The following is a 19225-nucleotide window of genomic DNA, read 5'->3' as shown; positions in this document are numbered from 1 at the left end:
CGTAACGCAACACAACGGCTTCGGCGATAATCCTCCAAATCTCGACTAGCAGACACAACCAAGTTGAGGCCTCAAGGGTCGAGTCCAAGGTTCATGGCACGCTGATGCTTCGGAAGTTGGTCGTGCAGAAATGGCCTGATGACTATTTAGCGTCTTTATGGTCAATAGCAGAGTCTCGAGGAAGCTGAAATCAAGGGGCAAAGGCCGGGTTCGAGACCATCTTGAACTCAAAGAGATATCGGGTTGGAACTTTCCAGCTGCAGTCGTTATCAAGGCGCCACAGATGATTGGCCACATGCCACTTATAACAGGATGCCTCCGAGGGCTAACCAATCACATTTGGTGGAATGCTGTCTGTCAAGTTGCCACCAATGCTGTGAGCTGTGAGTGAACATATACACGAAATAGCTAAACAGACGAAGAGAATGGAAGGAATAGAGAATGATTATGGAATGCAAGATGGAATTCCATCCGTCTGTGTCAGCCCTCGCTGCCCTTAACAGTTCCAACTATGCCTGCCAATTCCGACGTGTTCCTTCCAATGTGCTATCATTCCGTTCATGTTCTATGAGATATGTCGTATCGAGTAGTTGGCTGCATTTTAAGGAGTGTGACTTCGGGCAGGATAACTGTGTCGTCAAAGAAAGGTAAAGGATGGGACGAGAGTCTGGCCAGTGCGTGCCATGCATAACAGGAGGTCCAGTTGGGGAGGCAGAAATAGCCGATAGAGCCCCGTCACAACTTATTTGGAACCATAATCTCTTTCATTGCAGACACCGGTTGACGTGGGAGTGATGTCTGACGAGAGCCTAGGGAACATGAATCCCAGATTGCCTGGGGACAAGGACACTCAATCACCTCAATGAAGTGCAAAGCCTGCACCTCTCTTGAGCGAGGTTTCGGTGAGAAGAATGGTAGTGTGGCCAGGCAGGAGCAAAAAGAGGTTGGAGCTGCGGGGTGCTTCAAGAAATTGCGGCTCTGCTGGATGGCGGCCCAATTGCGAACCACCTGGACGCCTTACTGCCGCCGCTTTTACGATTTCGCAGCGATCCTGGGTCGCGGACGGGGCAGCCTGCCAACCAAATCTAGAGTCTATGGGTGGACATACCTTCTTACTTTCATATGAATACATCTTCACGGTGGTCCACACAACACTTCTGCTTCAACAAGATCCTCTTTTTATCTTGAAAGCACTGAACTCGGCCGCTCTTTTCCCCGCCGGTTGCATTTGCTGGTTCTTTACAGAACTTCGGACCCCCACTTTTTCGGTCCTTCTTCCACCATTCAGAGCAAAACCCCTCATTGCCAAGCCCTCCCAGTTCGAGCGGGCGAGTGGCCAATCACATCGCACTCCATAGAATGCTCGTTGAGCAGCTCGGTCCATCTCAACCTCACCATCAAACAGCTCCCAGCACACTGTCGCACCACCACCGCGGTCAGAGAATATTACACATCTAATAATGGACTTCAGCAAGAAATGGAATGAGCACCTTCGGCGGTCATCGACCAAAAAAATCAACTGTCCCGACTGCAGCGAGGATCCTCAATATGCCCATGAAACATTCGAAAAACACCAATATGAAAAGCATTACGAAACAGTCCACGTCAAGTCGCTGAACGAAAAGAGCACCGACAAGGAAAAGAAGGAGCTGATATCCACTAAGTGGAAAGAAGCCCCCCCAATAGAGAGGTAAGTGTCTTCGCAGTCCTCGCTGCTTTTCTATTGTTTTCAAACACCCACAACTCACACATACCAGAGAGGCGAGCAAACCCGCCATACGCAACTTGGATCCCAGTTCAAAAGATGCAAAGGCCGTGCCATCCTCCACACATACATCCAATCAGAGGCCGTTAGATCCAGACTCTGGAGCTCCCGGACCAGACCGACCCAGCAGGAGATCGACTCCGGATTCCAAAAGCCAACCATCCCGATCCCGCAGCCCTTCTCCCCCAAAGAAATCCAAGGCTCGGATAGAGCCCGACCAAGTTGACCGACGACCTCCTACCAAGGGCACCCTTTGGACGCCCGATGCCGACCTCACAGCCTCTCAACGTCCTTACGACAAATCCAATGTTGCTTCAAGAGTTTCATCTACCCCAACATCCAAGCCACCACATCGCCAACCACGCACGTCGACATCACGAAGCTCTACTCAAGTTGAGGAAAATGACCCGACGGAACTGATCAAGCAACCTGAAACCAGGCCAATCTCCCAGGACCAACTGGTCGCCGAGGTGAAAGGAATCTACGCCGGGCTGGTGATGGTGGAGAGCAAATGCATCGAGGTTGACAATGCCCAAAACTCACAAAATGACCCAACAAACAAACTCAACAACGAGCAATGGCAAGCCTTGATCGCTCTCCACAGGACCCTGCTTCACGAACACCACGACTTTTTTCTCGCTTCTCAGCACCCGTCTGCGAGTCCTGCCTTGCGGAGATTGGCATCGAAGTATGCCATGCCTGCACGCATGTGGCGACATGGTATTCATTCGTTCCTCGAGCTGCTTAGACACCGGCTGCCAGCGAGTCTTGAACACATGCTGATGTTCATTTACCTCGCATATTCAATGATGGCTCTGCTCTACGAAACTGTTCCGGCTTTCGAGGACACCTGGATCGAATGCCTTGGTGACCTGGGGCGTTACAGGATGGCCATCGAGGATGACGATATCCGGGATCGGGAAAATTGGACCGCCGTGAGTCGTCACTGGTATTCCAAGGCTTCTGACAAGGCTCCAACCACCGGGCGGCTGTATCACCACTTGGCCATTCTTGCTCGTCCCAATGCGCTTCAGCAGCTCTATTACTACACTAAGTCCCTTTGTGTCGCGATTCCCTTCGGCTCTGCTCGCGAGAGTATCATGACCCTGTTCGACCCAATCATGGCCCCGACTCCCAATCAGCAGCAATCGAGGCTCTCGGTTGCCGAGTTCGCATTTGTCAAGGTCCATGCCATCATGTTCAGCGGCAAGCAGATGGAGAAGCTGCATTCAACCATGGATGACTTTCTTCAGTCTCTGGACAGCCAAATCACCCGCTCCAGCCGCAAGTGGCTCGAGGCTGGCTACCACATGGGCATTTCGAATTGCTGCGCTGTGATTGGCTACGGAAACGAAGCCAACCCAATCTCGAAGTCATTGAAGCAAAGCCGTGGTGCCGATGAAGAACCCCAAGATCAGTTGATGGCAAACAACGATCTTGGTTCTCCTGTCCCTGAAGACAATGCGCTCAAGCTCTTTTCTCAAACCTACGATATCGTCGCGCGCAGGGATGGCGACCCTAACATTCTTCCATTTCTTCATGTGTCTCTGGTTTTCATTTACCACCTTACGTTCTTGCCCGAGGCCATTCATTTTGTGGCACCTTCATTTCCTTGGAAGCGGACTGCGTTGATGATGAATACGTTGCTTGGGTCTTGCAAGAACTATAGTCGCATTGAGGAAACCGTTCTTCCCAGGTCTGAGTCTCGAAGACCTTTGCCAGAGGACTATGCCATGCGGGGCCTTGCTTGGGCGGACAGAGTTTCTCCCAGTGATTGCTTCTCGAACGAGAAGATCGACGATGACGAAAAGTATTTTGAAGTTGCTTCCATGGCCGAGGAGCGCAAGGAGCGTGTGCTGTGGTTGGGACACAAGATCGCAACCTCCAATCCTAGATGGCTGCGGTATAATTCGTCAACCCATGAGTTCACTGTTTCCCCTGAGAATGAGACAGAGGCAAAAAGGACACCAATGAGCCCAGTGGAGAGTGTTGAGATGGGAGAGCTTCCTGATGCTGCTGCCATCACCTCTTGAGAATGTTAGCAGATCGATGTTTTTTTGGCTTCTATCAACTATCAACAAGACTCCTATTGCCCAGCACTCGGAGCTCGGACACACAAATCCAGCTTCGAGTCAACACTCGCATTGCCAGCACAAATCATCAGGGGCAAACCCCTTGTAATGACAGGGACAAGCCACAGCATTTTGAAGGGCTGACACAAGGCGGCGGTGAAAGCCGAGCGACTTGGTCTGACCTGCGGGGAGGCCGAGTTATATTCACTCTTTGGACCTTCGACATTTGCTTGAGCAGGACCTCCTCTGCTAGCCTCCCTTTGCCGTTGACATGCCTTTGATGGTCCCTTTGTGGGTGATTGTCAGGCCGTCAAGGCGAGCCGACATTTTTGGGGCGATGACAGAGCAAACGATATGCGTTAGCTGGGTGAGGGGAGTGGCAGCATATTGGAAGATGATGGAGAGGTGTCAGGGGACGAGTCGAGGAGCGAGAGAGAGACAGACACAAACGAGATTTCTTGATTGTTCTCGACCAGAGAAGGGCTGGTCACACGTTATTTTCAAAGAGAGCCGTGAGTAATACTTTGGTGCTTGTTTTATCTTTGGTATTGGTTTGAGTGTGTGTGTGGTCTTTTTGCTTTCACATGCTTCCGTTTTCCCGTCCCTTGTCTTGAATTTATGGCGAAGGCAAGGAAGAGTCATGCACATCACCAATTACGTTACGACACTTATGAATAACCTTCCTTTTACGTTGTATCAAGAGAGATCTTTACGTTTGTTACTTGTCTTTTGGCGAGGTTCTGGCTTTCTATGTGATGGTTTGGTACTTTGGAAAAAAACAGGAATATTCTCTAAATGAGAATAAAAATTTGATATCAGTAAAAACAAGAAGACATCGCCCAGAAGAAGTGACATGGAGAACAACTACACCAGCAAGAGTCCACAACACAAAATCTGAGAACATAATGCATAGCAACATGAGGGTTTTTTTGATACCTGGGTATGGCATTTATTTGCAATGGTTACATAACAAAATTCGAATCACAAACACTCAAACGCAAACGGGGACAGCTTTAAATAGTTGATCAACAACTCGTGTTTTCTAATTAATCTTCTAAATGTCAGTTCAACCCACTCACTCACACACACTTCCACCATTACTTACCTTAGAAAAACCCAGTCACTCACCCCTCCTCCTACAGCTCTACTCCTACACCCTTACTCAACAAGGTCGAGGCCTGATCAATTCCTCCCGCACATTGTAGTACTCACCGGTAGCCAAGTTGCGTGAGTAAGAGGTGATCTTGACCGCGTCAAAGATCACGCAGCGGCGGCAGGTGCGGTTTTGGCAGTAAGGGCAATTGTAGGGGTAGGTGCGGCAGCCGAGTTCGTGGGCGCAGTGGCAGCATTCCCACATGTTGAACCATTCTTCTTCGATGACGTGCTCGATGGATTGGGTGACACCGTTGACGGTGTGGGTGGTGACGCGGCGGCTGGTGGTAGTGCGGGCTATTTTGTTGGTGTTTGGGGGTTTTGGTTAGTGGTGGTTTGTTGGTGTTGGTGATAACTTGAAAGTGTAAAAACTTAGCCTTGTAAGTTTGTTGGTTTCAAGAGTAGAAAGTGGGTTGAGATGAGATGAGATGAGATGATGAGATGGTTGATGATGATTTCGAGAATTGGATTTGGAGAGGAGATGTGGTTGTTAAATAGGCAGTTCGCATGAGAGCACGTCTACTTGGATTACCCCTATTGTGGGTAGAGACAACAGCTTTGTTGATGAAAAAGCGGGATAATGCCTTTGTGTGCTCCTCTACACGAATACTTTCTTAAGGACAAAGGACACATACCATGTTCTTTCACGTCGTTCCAATCAACACTGCAAGTCAGCAAACCGCGCAACGGCCATTAGCTTACATATTTTTCAATAGGATACATGCCTGCTAACTGCTCTTGAAGGCCTATAATTCACCTTTCGAGGCCTAGTTTAGAATACTATATTGCACTATCCTTATGATATACCAGCTATTTCGTCCATGGTGTGCAACAAAAAGTCTTTGGTTAGTTGTAGGAATACAATGTCATGCTCACGTATGACCATTCTGGCCCTTAGTTATCTCATTGCCCATATACCCTACGTCACCTCTTTCAACTACAAATGCTTGGTAACCAAGCCTTTCATTCCAAGTTCGTCGATATATTTCCTTGTATGAGTGAATCAAGGTTGGGATATTTGAAACGTACAGGTACTTGACTGGGGGCATGGTGGTAAGGAGAGCACAATGGGATTGTGGAGTTGACGAGATAATAGCTTTGTCTTTCTCTTTGTTAGGTTGATACCTCTGGTTGATGTCATTAGAATCAAAGCATCTTCACTTCTGCACTTTTATCGACTTCCCACCCGGCAAAGCCGCACAAGAATCGATCAAAAAAGCAAGTAAGCGGCACAGAGATCCCCCGATCGTGAACTGGTCTCCTCCTGGCCAGTGCTCAATCTGAAGTCGGCTGCTCGCAGATTTCCAGACATGACAGGTCATTTGTTTGTCTCAAGCCCGGCCGACCAAGCACATAGCCACTCCCGTCGTGCCGGGCCGACGTCAACCTTTGTTCGTTTTGATGATTTGGCATTGAAATTTCCACATCAGATGCGTCTCTTCTTCACCTATCATCCCGCTTGTCGCTGCTTTTGGGCCTTTTCTTTTATTGCAGCTCATGCTCGACAAGGGAGGGGTGTTGTAAAAGCCTCAAAACGTGGGCATTGGAACTTCCTGTTCCATGACGGCCTCCTTCCCAAAAAGCAACACCGACAAAGTTGCCAGTCAGGCGAACCGAAGCCGGAGTCGCAGAGTTTTCCCCTCTCTGTCTGATGACATGCTGCTCGGCTCCTGATGATACCAAGTATGCTTCACCGCTCCCCCGTGTGTAAGGACAGTAATCCTTTTCTGTTGCATTCTCCGACTCGAGCTTGTAACACCTAAGCAAAAAGGAGTTGTAAGTCCGACAAGGGGCGGGAGGGTCAGCAAAAGCTGCAGATGGAATGGAAATAGCTACAACGGGGTGTCCAATTTGCTCCTTCCCCTTATCGGAAAGTCACAGGTTTTGTTTTGCTTCGCCTCTCTGGTCGCCTTGTTGTGGGTTGAAAGGTGAAAAGCCCCCTCCTCTGACGTGAGGACTTTTCTTCTTCTCGAGATCCGTTCTCGGTGTGATTGCATTTTTGCTTGCGGTGATTATTAACAAAGCTTGTATGTGGCGTATAGAATGACGCTTTTTCCCCCTCACAGGCGGCTTATCGGGGTGTTGGTTGACCCATGTCATGATGTCCTCACCCAATTGGCCCCATTGTCTACCCATTTACCACTCATTCCCATGATTGTCATCGGTCTGCCAGGCACCAAACCTCAGACATTTTCTTCCACTGCGATTGGTTACCAGGCTTATAATTGCTAACTTGGGTAAGGCGTGGTCGCCTTGTAGAATGGCTGGAAACATCCCGAACAAGGTCTTGCTTCCAGAGAGCGGGAAACATGCCGCTAGAGCGAGGGAGCTTCCGCGCCCGGCGCGTGGAAGTGTTCAAGCCAAGCTCGAAGCTTACAAGCTTTGCAAGCACGTGGTGGGAGCCTCAAGTGACTGCTTTGCACATGAAGGCTGGTCATCTTTCTCACAGCTGAAGATGCCTGCTGCGAAGTTCAGTCAGAGAGAGGATGGATGCCTTCCAGTCGGTGAGCCCACTCGCCGAGAGGTGCATTCGTTCGGGTCAGCAGCTATTCACCAAAAAACCCTCCGACTCGGCAACCGAGGGACAAAAAGGCCGACATCTTTCATCCAAGCGATATTTCTTCGGTTCCTGCGGGGTAAACGAAGGTCGCATCTCGAGGCCCCCCGATACGCAGGTAGGCGGCCAGCAATCTGCAACCCTTTGGCGGCACATACTCAACTCAACGTATCTGCAGGGCGGGAATGCTTGGAACGCTACGCCCCCAACCAACTTTGATGAGAGAAACGACAATTTGGTCCTCGCACAACCGACTGTGACGGAGATATTGTTCAGCCCTGGCAGGCAGGACGGGCTAGACGGCAGCCGTGCCGCCAACAGCCTAGATCCAAACTTGATCAAATTGAGGGGATCCTGAGGATCCTTTATATTCCATGTTCGGTGAGCCTGTGACACCGTGCTTCTACTACTTGATCAATCCTTCCTGTTGGATCGAGCTCGACGTCACTGTATGCAACAGTGAGGAGGTCCCAATCAACCTTTGGTTAAAGCGGCCAAGGTGGGGTGGGGGCCATGATCCAACCCGCGGATTGTTCCTCTTCATTTTTGCTGCTGCCTCTATCTCACAACGCGTATGGTATATGCAGCCAAACAATATCATTGTTACCCCGCCATGCGCCACCGGGATTTCCAGAAACGTGAGAAGATTTCGCGTGGAAATCGACACGTTCTGTAGCATTATCGGTTTGTGCAACCCAACAGGATATGCATAGAGGTACAGTCCTTGCTTCAAGGCAGACATCCCAAGACAGGCACACCTTTCCTACCCAGAGCGCAACCTTCAAGGAGGCATCGGATCCCTTGGTCGAATCAAGAGGTAGACGGGGTTATATAAGGTTATGCCTGGTAGGTATTCCGGGCCTCACATGAACCTTATTGAGTAGGTGCCTTCAGGACCTTCGGCGCGATCTGCCTTTCAAGCGCTTTCTTCCTCCTCAGCCTGTCTCGCGGCCCTGATGACCGAAGACAAGGCCACCCAATCAGCTCTCCAGCCTCGTGATTTCCCCGCACTCGATGAGTGCGGGCTAGCAAGGCGACTGTGGGGGCAACGAGTGATCAATGATGCAAAGATCTTAGCAGTCCACCAGTAGGGCACAAGAACATCTGCATCGTCAGAAAAGCAGACGGGTCGTAAGAGGTTGTGGTGTCATGATGCCACCATGGCTATAACGCCGTGGTCGCCCGAGAAATATGGTAGCCTCGCTGACACCACCCACGGCAGGTCCAGCCAGTCTCGGTCGCAGCCATAATCGAGACCTCTGCAATCAAACAACTCGGCTTCAACCACCAACTTTTGACAAGGAATACTGTATTGGGATACCCGCACTCGCCATCATCACCGAGCCGAGTTATCCGACGGATAGGCAGTGAACATTGTGTGGCTCGGCATCTGCGGAGAACTGGCACCCATCGGGCAACTTGCAAGAACTCTGGCGTAGAGTCTTGCCGCTTTTCACGGCCGAACGAAGCCCAACCTTGGAAAGGCGGGGGGGTTCGCAGCAGTAAAACAGGCTTTGGACCTGACAGGCTCTTCGACCTCGATGATGTCTTCGTGCACGCCTTGTTCTTCGACAATGTGCACTCCACTTCCAGCGGATATAGCATCAAAAGGTTCACCCATGGATCCGACACTCGAATGGATGGATGATGAGCTGGAAAGATCGGGCACTGATACGCTTTCCCCGATTCCAAGAAGCAATCGATCTTGAGAGCGCAAAGTTGACGTTGAATGATGGCCCTCGCTATAAGGTGGCAGTGTTTGACGACCTGCTGCGAGAACAGATGCCTCAATGGGCTCAGACAAACTCTCCATCAGACTGAGACCAGACTCGGCATGTGGTGGGCAATCGAACACTGCGCCAGAGGGAGGGATGTTATTGTCGACGAAATGATCCCTGATGAGGTCCTCTTGGGTGTGGCGATGCTGCTGAATCACATCTGATGCCAGGGCATTCCACGGGTCTCGAGATGGATCCAAGTGCACTGCGCTACGCTGGCTATCAGAAGCCCGTGCCAGATCTGTGGCCGAGTAGCTGGGTAGCGAGACCTCTTCCCCGACGGTGTACTATCTTCGTGTTAGTGGGGAAAAGCACAGTCTCCTCTGCCACCTGGGAACTCACATTTTCCCGCACATCTTTGAGGATATCCACCATGGGGGTGAAGTAGGTCAGACGAACTCGCTCGAGGGGATCACCATAGTCATGGTTGCGTCCCCAGATGAGCCCGATGACCGCATTGTCAGAGCGCCGCATCAGCCATGCCCCCGAGTCTCCGGGCACCCCCATTCCCGAAGTCACCCATTGCTTCAACGTTTGCCTATGAATAAGGTTAGTCAAATGAAACAGAAGACATAAAGACCATAGCTCACCAAGGCGCACTAGCTCGACTGTCCCTCGGGTGCTTGAAAGGGGAGTACTGTCTGACAGTCCATTCCCTCCTCAGATGTCCGCCAATTCTCTGCAACCCAGGCACATCAGATACAAAACCAAGCGAATACCCGCTTGTCCTCGCCATGGCATAAACCTCGGTGTTCCCCTCAACGGGCGCCGTCTGCTCCACAGCAATGCACCGATCCATTTGGAAACTGGGCACCGAGATTATGTTCTTCCCGTTTTTCACCGGTCCAATGAGACACCAATCCATCTCAACCTTGGTGCGTTCCGCCGAGAAATTCGTGTTCTGAAAGGTAAGCGATGGACGAAGTGTCCCAGACGGCGTCTTCATAGCCACAGTCCCAATGACGTATTGCTTCGCGCGAGGATCACTAGGCGTGATCTTGGGGAAGTCGGGTTTAGCTGGGTGATGAACGCGGGCGTGCCCCTTTTTGACAGCATCCTCAAAGGCATGAGCGGCACTCATGGCGTACAGCTCAGAGCCGATTTTGATGAAGCCCCCGAGTGAAGCAGCGTCGGCTACTTGGACTGGACCGATCGAGATGCCCATTATGGGCGCGGGACGGTAAGTGATGTTGCGAGGCTCACAAATGTCATCATGGTCGCCTCTTTCCTGGCCCCACCACATCCCGGATCTCTGGGGACCACCTCTACGGAACTTGAGGTAGATGGGGTGGAAGCGAGTGGGAACTGCGTGGGCAAGCTCGGTACGGATGGTTTCCTGTCGAGAGGGTTGCTTAGCACATGACGCACTTGGTTAACAGAAAAGTCATGAAGAGCAACCGTCATACTTCAAACGAGGGGTCCACATGGTCGCTCAGTGTGATGTAGATCACACGGGGGACGGCATCTGTGGAGAGCTCAGGGAAGTTGTGTACGTCGACCGCGAAGTCAGAGTCGCAGTATTGTTGGAGGAGGTCAGTAAGGGCAGGAATTACAATCGATTCCCAGACCGAGGCGAAGTCGTTGGAGTCCCCCACGCGAAGTGAGCTGTGGACGAGTTAGAAGATTGTGGGGAAAGAGACAGATCAAAGGACGAGACTGGACGCACTAGGACCGAGATGAAAGGCGCCCGAGCTCAGCCTGGGACGTTTGGGACGACTCCCCTACTCGAGCAGGGGGTTGCTCCCCTGTGATCCGACGCACCCAGTCATTCTTCTCGATGGGTCGGGGAAAGCTGGACCAAATATCGTTGGCGCCATTGAAGCTTGGCACTGGGGGCATAAAAGGAACAGATGGGTGTTCCTCGTTTAACTGGATGTCAGGACAGTACTTGAGCTTGCCCAGGTCCGGGTTCTCGGCATACCGGCCTAGACCGGCAGCACGTCGGCGTACGTTGGTGTATCGGGACATTGGTTATGGCCGGCCGATGCGGTTACCAGCGGATGGGTTAGGTAGGTTGAGGGCAACGGGGCACGTGGGTCGTGTAATGGCGGTGAGGCCGATGACGATCGTTGTGTGACTGGGGAAGGTAGGAAGGTGCAAATGGGAGAGCCTTGTCAACTCATGTTGGCTGACAGGTGTAGCTACCAGGGAAATATCTGTCAGTGGTATGATGAGACAGAGATGAACCACCGCGAAAAAAAACAAAACCAGAGGGCGGTTTGAGCATTAAATACCATTCTCAGATGTTCATATGCAGTTCATCCTTCCCGCTGATATGGGTACGTGGGGGATGCAATCCCATGAGAACCAGGGTCTCGGTGTTTCGCACATGGCTCTTGTGTCAACACCAGCATTGCAGATTGACCTATCAGGTCGGACTACAAAACCCAAGTTTTCATGTGCCCTAGATAGGATAGGCAGATTACCACTTGTTTGGCGTCGTCTACCGTGCGCAATCTACTGTACAGTCGGTCTCTCACCGCTGCGCCTGCCAACGCAGGTGACAGAAACCATTAGAGTTTGCTCCCCTGGCGGTGAATGTCACCAGCATGTGCCGATGATTGCGCCCACCCGCCCACACAGTTCTTGTGTGCATAGCCCATCTTTACTTGTTCCACTACCTAAGTAGCCACTGCATGGTACGTGGGAAGACGCCGCGACCCATCCTGAAAAGTGCAGAGCCAACTTGGTCGATGCAGAAGTGGGTTAGTGTATGCCAATTAACATGCACCATCCCACCGCACTCCGGCCTGTGCCTGCCTTGGCTGTCTCCTGTCATGTTACCCCGGATTTTGGACGAAGATTTGGGGAGTCTAACCTGACAGGAAGAGGCGTAAAATACCCATGTGTTCTCTAAAACCCCCACGTTCACCCACTCTCCCGTTCAAAGCTTTCCATCAGTGCCGCCGCACCGCCCGCAGTCAAGCCTTTCCCAGGACCACCTGTGTCCTGTTCAACAAAGGACGTCAACAACATACTCGCACTTCGTCACCTCAATTCACCTCATGTTTCACCCACCACCACATCAGGTCTAGAACCAAAAGACGCATCCCAAGCAGAGCCAAGGCACTCCATCGCGCATATGGAAAGATTGCCTTTTCCCTCAACCCGGCCGGTGGTAACTTTTGTTTCCCAGGCATATCTGGGAAGGCAGCACGGGGGAAAAAACGGAGATTATTTCCGATCCAGGACAAAGGAGGGGGTATTCCCCCGAGGATTCGGCTACATACCGTAGCCACGAACTTCCCTTGTGCCCAAATGACAGGACGGCACGGGAGTTATAACCCAGATTCTGGTGATTCGGCAAGAAACGATGAGTGGTGTTCTGGAGGGTAAAGGTAGATTTCTCCACGTGCAGGCCGGACAGTGTGAGGAAAATAGAACAAAGAAATACTTTGTTCAATCAGGCGAGAGATGCATAAGAGGGGTGGGATCGTTTTGATGGGACCAGGACGAAAGGCTGCAACGATCAAAACAATAGACAGGAACACTGCGCGTCACCGAGTACAGCAGCGGGTGGTATGCAGCTGTCCGCTGTATTGAGTCGTCCATTTCTCGACATGAGTGTCTACCGGACGGCACAGGTGAGATCCCGGCAGTTTGCTGGTGATGATGCTGCTACCCGGTGACGATGTTGTCCGTGGACATGCGAGGGTGGCACCTCGAAACAAAATGGGTGCCGCCGTGGGTTTGAGGGGCAGCCTTGACTGGAGACAGGCTGCATTCGCTCAACTTTATCAATTTCTCTTTCTCTCTCTCTCTTAACGCCTCATCCCGCGTCCATTTGGGATCGGATACTCTGTATCATTTTGCTCATATCCCTGAAAACCCCAAACTGCCTAACCCCCACGGCCTGTCAGGGCTAGTGGCCGAGGTGTACCGTCCCAGAACTGTGGGTTAGCGGGGCTGTCAAACGCCAAAAAAAGGCTTGATACGCAGGGCAGAGGGCCACCACGCGGCATCGGGCTTTTGTTTCGAATATCGGAACAAGAGCGCCCAGTTAGAATCGGCCTTTGTCTTCAATTGCCTTATCCCCAGGATTGTCGATGGCCACCAAGTTCTTGAGGGATTTTTCTCACATGCATATTCGGTGCTACCATCCATGTGTGAGATGATGCGCTTTTCAGCCAACCCGGCGTGGGTGATGTTGACGACGATTCAGCGGATGGATGTCTTGCTTCAAGGCTCTCGGGCTTTCATCGCCTTGGACGAGTGCACCCCCACGCGGGTTTGATTGTGGCAGAATCTTCGCCGCAAAGCTTCTACTGGCCGGCCGGCCGGAGGGAAGAAATTTTTTTTCTTTTTCGTCAACCCTTCGATGTGCCCGGATGTTGCTCTGTTCCCCGAAAGAATACGAATGTGACTGACTGCTCACAATCATGGGGGTCGTGTTGGTTGTTTGAGGTGCGGTCCCAAGTACACGCAGACCCGAGCGCTCGATCCTGCGTGAATAGAAGCAAAGGTGTCGTAACTGGCAAAAAGCTGTAGGGAGATCCATATCATTAGGTCCCCATCCTCTGTTACCTACGCGCAGGTTAGTTTCTTGTACGTACCTGTCACTCACGACATCTTACCGGTCCCACCATTACCATCGGGCTCAGTCGCGTGGGGGTGTCAGCTCGGGAAACGAAGCTTTTCTGCTCTCTTGTAAACGTGATAGTAGCCCATCAGAAACAGACAGGTTGTGCCCATCACCCCTGGACTGTGGACTAGGATGTTGGCCAAAGGGAAAGCTCAGATCTGGACCCAATGGAAGGTCATGTGCCTGTCGTTCCTGCCGCTTGCCATAATGTAGCCTTCGTGTCGAATAAAATGATTTGTTGCCAATCGGAGTGATGAACTCTTGCTTGCCATTCTTGAAACGATAAAACTGACAAGTCAACCGGATATTTTGCCTGTCATGAAGAATGACCCCACTGTAAGCCAGGACCTTCCCTGTAACAGACAGAAGCCGGTCTAGCCCCGCTAGCGGGCCGTCATCCGATGCTTAATTGGTGGAGCTCAACCGTACACCGTCGCGCGAACCCCATTGGAGCTAGCATCCAAGTCGGCGGGTTCGGGGCCAGTACGTGTATCAGTTGGGCTCCACCTACGAACGGACTGAGACCTAACCTGGAAAAAAGGTGCCTCTCATTGTAGGTAGGTTTGTCTTGTTTCTTGTCTTGCAGGCGGTCGGCTGTTTTGTTATCGCAAGGTATTGGGCAGGTGATCTCCACCATCGACCTCTTCATTGGCGGCAATGAACCACCGACCTGGGTATGCTTGAGCTGCATACGACCGAATGATCTGGAGGTAATCCCATCCAGGGGAAACTTGCATCGGCTGTGCTCTTTCGAGCTCATAAGCAAAGGCTGGCGATACATCCAATAGCGTCCACATAAAGTTATCGATCGATCCAATGAGAACTTAAGTGTATGGCCTATATGACCTGTAAGACAACTCGTGCATTGATCATGCTTACTGTATAACAACTGTACTGTCATATTTATCTTGAAATTGACTTTTTGATTCCACGAGTATATATCAAAATTCTGCTTCCAGAGGAAGTGGGGGAAGAAAGGCGCGTGGCCATTTCCAGAATACTCGGTTGGGTAGGGATGAGCTCTCTAACATCGACAATCACCTTGCCACTGATGGAAGTGTCATGGAAAGCGCACAAAGGGCGCGTGTCACCCGGCCTGGCCATGGAAGGACAGGAACGGGTGATGGCATCGATGCCCTCGGCAACGTGCATATCAGGCACCTATGAAAATAGGTCCTCGAGTGGGCGAGGCGCGGAACCTGTCGAGTATCATTAATTTCCAATGTTTGTGTCACCAGTTGTGGATCAACGGTTAAGGTACTATTCAAGAAACCATCACCCACTCCGTGTTATTAGCAAGCACAAGAACAGGTGTTGTGCGACTGCGGGCAATGTAGGCAGGCACACATCCCAGCCCGACCTAGGTTGTTTTGAACTCACGTGTCTGTCTTCAGACCCTCGAAGGACCAAACCAGATTTGACCGTCAGAGTGTTCAATTGAGCTCATGAGTCGCTCTCACAAGAGTGATTGGGAAGGAATTGAAGGGGTGCGGAGATGGCCAGTGGCGGAGCTTAGCCCATCCAACGCCCAAACAAGGCTGGCCTGGAAACTCGGAACCCCCCAAGTGAAGGACTCGATATTTCGCGCAGTGTGGCATCCCGGCGTGCTTCCGTATGGTCTATCTGCCTCATATTGCTGCCCAAACATGCCCCCAAGTAGTCCCCGCATCAAACCGGCATCCTTTTTTCATCACGGGTTATGGCATAGCAGCGCCTCGATCATCTGCGGCCATTCACACAGGTGAGGCAATCCCACCACTGCGGCAGTAACAGCCCGAACACCAACCACGCAATCCAGGTCAAAAATAAGGCTGCCGATATCCATGTTCTATCGTATTTCATCCTCAAAAGAACGGAGACTCGGATATAGTGCCTAACGTCATAACCTTGTTTCCAGGTGCCAAGGGAACGACGGTCTCACAAGACCCTTTTGATGGTGCACTGCATCAGTAAGGGGCCTCTGGCTGGATCCATCCTTGTGAACCAAACCCAGCAACAAACTCTACTCTTAGCATGACAGCAACCGTCCCATCTCCACCCGTCATCCAGAAATCCCTGGTTCCATGCCTCCATGCTCCATTCTAGATTTTGAAAGGAGGCGAGGTAAGGAAGTTCCCGTCAGCTGTGCTAGCAAAGTCTGGTTGAAGAGAAGCTGCAGGGACAGAGTCAGTGCAACCCCCAGGCGTCAAACCAGCCGAGTAAGCTGTCACCCTCCCCTCGACCCCGACCGCAGCGATACGGGGCGCTACCTCTCTCCACACCTCTCCCAGGAAAAAGAACGATCTAGGCGAATTCCGGTTTTGATGGACGGGCAGGGGTTGTGAAAAGTGTGAGAGAAGGCTTGACTGTGCCGCACCTTGACACCGGTTTCTAGCCTTTAAGCCTGAAGACGCGCGCATGGTTCCCATCGTCGAGTTGTTCTTGTTTCATAGCCACATACGCTCCCAGGTAGCATATATCGCCCCTTGCTTAAGAGAACCTGTTGGTCTATGTCGGGGTATGCAATTGATCTAGACTGCACTAGGTTTGGAACCCTGTCCATGATGTTCGCTGCCCTGTAGGCCCTCCTGAACTATTCCTTCAAGCTTGATTCAAAACATTACTGTTAATCGCGTTCGTACGGGCCTTGGTGCTGATTCGTGGGGAGAGACCAAGCATCCCAGAGCATGCATGACGGAAACAAACGACTGGACGCCAAACAACCCCCTTGAACCTATTCGTATAGCGCCATATACTGAGGCATGTCGCCCAATATAGTCAAGAGACACCAAGAGTAGGCGGGCATGTGCAGGTGCTGGTAGCAGCTAGTACTCTGGACCAACCAGGGCGGCAGGTATCATGTTGCTCCTCTCATTCGGTTATCTATTGCAGCAGTCTGTTTTGGATGAACCGAGAAGCAATGGGTTGTTCGTGGAACGGTGCTGGCCAACTTTTCAACGTCGCTTGACCTTCGAATTTGTTGTTTATACTTCAAGGTCCCCTGTGCTCCTCGTTTCTTTCTTCCTCATCATGAAAACTGCCCCTCCTCTACTCCGCGGCGATCGGGTTTTCAGAACAACGTCGGAGAAAAGTCGAATGATCCTGGTGTATACTCTTTTCCCAACCTGACTTCCCACCAACTTCGTTCCGACACCCTGCCCTAAAGGGCGGCTCCTCTGTGTTGTCGTCGAATCCCGCTAGTTCTCTCGGATCGCTGATTTGTCCTCGACCGAGAGGCTGTTGACTCTCGCCATGCCGCTTAAACATGAGATGGAGTTGATGGAGCTTGACGTGTCGCCCAAACCTATTTCGGTTACAAGTTCTGAGGACAACGATGCAACTGCCAAACCACACTATAACGAACAGAATCGTCGATATTCGACAACAAACCGTCTCAACCCACAAGAGGCTGAACCCGCTGCGCTAGAGGAGACATCCTATGCCCAGCAGACAACGGATCCCGAGACGACGTGGTTGCCAGATGGTGCTGATGATGAAGGCTTCCACGTAGAGGATGATAACAAATAGTGAGATGCTTCCTTAGAGGTGTGCCGAAACCGCTCATATGGACTAATTGGCGCAGTGCATCTACTCTTCCTCCTTCTCCCGAGCTCGAGGCAGTTGAAGATGAAGAGATGGCGGGTTGGGTCAAAGAACAACAGACATCTCAACCCAGCCTCCGTCTATATCGAGGTTCACCAGGGGATATCCTTGTTATGGCGAGGACGGCTGCTCCCTCTTTCCCGATATATTATCCCCGCGAGTTGAACATGGATGATGAGTGCTGATATGTATCGCGATTGGTGTGGGCGTGGCGTGGCCTGCCGGCGGTGACCTTGGTTAAGACGTCGATGGCCACATTGTTCGGTCTTTTCGATACGCCTATTTAGTATTGGTCTTGTAAATGTTTACAGCTCGGAGCTTACCTAGGAATTGACGAGGAAATTTTTCCCGATAACCCAATCTGCCACTGTTGCAATTCCTCGAGTTCCTTGGTGTCACTCGGAATTTCTTGGCCTGACTTAGGAGGTTTTTAAACAATGGTTGCTGTCAAAGCAGTAGATACGAATTCTTGACATAATTGAGAGAACTGGTTCGGAGGTTGAGTGTAAAAGCCCAGTGGTATTAGAATGAGGATCAGGGGCTTTTGTCATCGAGATACCCAGAAAAGTGAACACGGAAGGTACCTAAAATGGCTCAAAGATGGGCGGGGTCTCCACCAGATTTGCGGTATTTGTGGAAGGAGCGCTGTTTCAAGCGGGGATAGTGACCGAAGTTCTACCTTATCCAAGATAACGGGCAGACATAAGGTAAGGGATGTCTGAGAGAGTAGAGACAATATGTAGTTTTCCATCAACAATCCCGTCACCTCTGTAATGCAGGCGCTGTCATCTTGTGATACAATGGATTCCCAACAAGTCTGCGTGCCTGATCAGTAATACCTCGTCCACGTATACAGCCAGTCATCATGCTTAACTTCCGGGCCCTCCTAGCATCGGATGTTATCTTTGCGCTCTTATTCAGAATAACTTCGCGGCTACCGTGGTTGGCCGAAGAATCCAGGCGAACCAGAGCTCGGCTTCTTAAATAGGGTGTGCCGAGATGTGGTCAATCCACAATCTTGCCACACTTGCTAACGTTCAGGGTTAACTCCACACCCTTTCCAACTCTTGAAACCGTGACGTGCCGATTACCCGACCCTTCATCTTAGTGCAAGTCAATCTGGTTGTGTCGACTGTGTAGGTATCGGGGAAGTTGCGCGCGACCACAGGCCGATGTCAGATTTCTTCGAGCATCGCAACGTGTGAATTGTTCTCGAGACATTCATGCGACGCATCTGGGCGTGGGTCTTAAACCTAGCACAATCCATGTGACTCGGGGGCGGTGAACCCTTGATGATGTTGGGGTCCGATCACGGATCCACCTGAAACTCCACTGCTGGGGTTTCCGGCGGGACGGTCCGCTGTGGAGGGACAGGGACTGGGGCCCGGGGCTCGTGTTCCACTCAGAGCCTGGAGCTGGCTCAAGCACGACAAACCATCAGCAAGGCTGTAATGTGACTTGAAATGCGGTGCATGTTCGTAAAGTTGATCCGGTAATGCGTTAGGCGTTGTATTGTCTATTTCTAGGTATGCTGATCATATAGATGTGTTGTTTGGCTAGTGGTGTCTAAGCTAAACCTTCATTCAGCACGCTTACCCGTGCATCAGCTCGTCCAAAGCTGTGCCAAGGCACCGACGTGAAAGTCCGAAAATTTGCACCCACATCTAGGCCAGCGTCTGTCTACCAAAATACCGTTAGCCCACAGTCATGGTAGAAACGTGTGCTGCTTCGACAAAC

General features: G+C 51.3%; 4 protein-coding genes across 4 annotated transcripts; 2 read left to right on the top strand and 2 right to left on the bottom strand.

The window, feature by feature from the left end:
* Positions 1-2541: 2541 nt before the first annotated feature.
* QC763_114730 (uncharacterized protein) lies at positions 2542-3798 on the top strand (the record flags this gene model as incomplete). Its single annotated transcript, XM_062908052.1, has 2 exons — positions 2542-2754; positions 2803-3798. The coding sequence occupies 2 exons, from the start codon at positions 2542-2544 to the stop codon at positions 3796-3798; spliced, it is 1209 nt and encodes a 402-aa protein (XP_062771082.1).
* Positions 3799-7831: 4033 nt separating this feature from the next.
* On the bottom strand, positions 7832-11523 carry QC763_114720 (uncharacterized protein). Its single transcript, XM_062908051.1, has 5 exons — positions 10991-11523; positions 10731-10929; positions 9915-10660; positions 9667-9862; positions 7832-9593 (listed from the first exon to the last, which is right to left on the bottom strand). Exons 1-5 carry the CDS (start codon positions 11290-11292, stop codon positions 9000-9002), a joined length of 2037 nt encoding a protein of 678 aa, XP_062771081.1. The 5' UTR covers positions 11293-11523; the 3' UTR covers positions 7832-8999.
* A 4931-nt stretch (positions 11524-16454) lies between these two features.
* QC763_0017280 (uncharacterized protein) lies at positions 16455-17964 on the bottom strand (the record flags this gene model as incomplete). Its single annotated transcript, XM_062905343.1, has 3 exons — positions 16455-17754; positions 17812-17902; positions 17952-17964. 3 exons carry the CDS (start codon positions 17962-17964, stop codon positions 17637-17639), a joined length of 222 nt encoding a protein of 73 aa, XP_062771079.1. The 3' UTR covers positions 16455-17636.
* On the top strand, positions 16709-17777 carry QC763_0017290 (uncharacterized protein). Its single transcript, XM_062905344.1, has 2 exons — positions 16709-17412; positions 17469-17777. Exons 1-2 carry the CDS (start codon positions 17138-17140, stop codon positions 17671-17673), a joined length of 480 nt encoding a protein of 159 aa, XP_062771080.1. The 5' UTR covers positions 16709-17137; the 3' UTR covers positions 17674-17777.
* Positions 17965-19225: the final 1261 nt, after the last annotated feature.

This window comes from Podospora pseudopauciseta, chromosome 1 (genome assembly GCF_035222475.1).
Source record: "Podospora pseudopauciseta strain CBS 411.78 chromosome 1, whole genome shotgun sequence".
Classification (NCBI taxonomy): Eukaryota; Fungi; Ascomycota; class Sordariomycetes; order Sordariales; family Podosporaceae; genus Podospora; species Podospora pseudopauciseta.
The sequence above is the reverse complement of the archived record's forward strand: the minus strand, read 5'-3'. Positions and strand labels throughout refer to the sequence as shown.

What these genes read in the sequence shown, in the direction of transcription:
- QC763_0017290 (XM_062905344.1), top strand. Translation starts at nt 17,138, where the DNA reads ATGCCGCTTAAACATGAGATGGAGTTGATGGAGCTTGACGTGTCGCCC. An exon ending in GTAGAGGATGATAACAAATA is followed by an intron (nt 17,413 to 17,468) that starts GTGAGATGCTTC and finishes TAATTGGCGCAG; the next exon opens with TGCATCTACTCTTCCTCCTT.
- QC763_114720 (XM_062908051.1), bottom strand. Translation starts at nt 11,292, where the DNA reads ATGTCCCGATACACCAACGTACGCCGACGTGCTGCCGGTCTAGGCCGG. An exon ending in CGCCTTTCATCTCGGTCCTA is followed by an intron (nt 10,930 to 10,990) that starts GTGCGTCCAGTC and finishes ACTCGTCCACAG; the next exon opens with CTCACTTCGCGTGGGGGACT. An exon ending in ATGTGGACCCCTCGTTTGAA is followed by an intron (nt 10,661 to 10,730) that starts GTATGACGGTTG and finishes CCCTCTCGACAG; the next exon opens with GAAACCATCCGTACCGAGCT.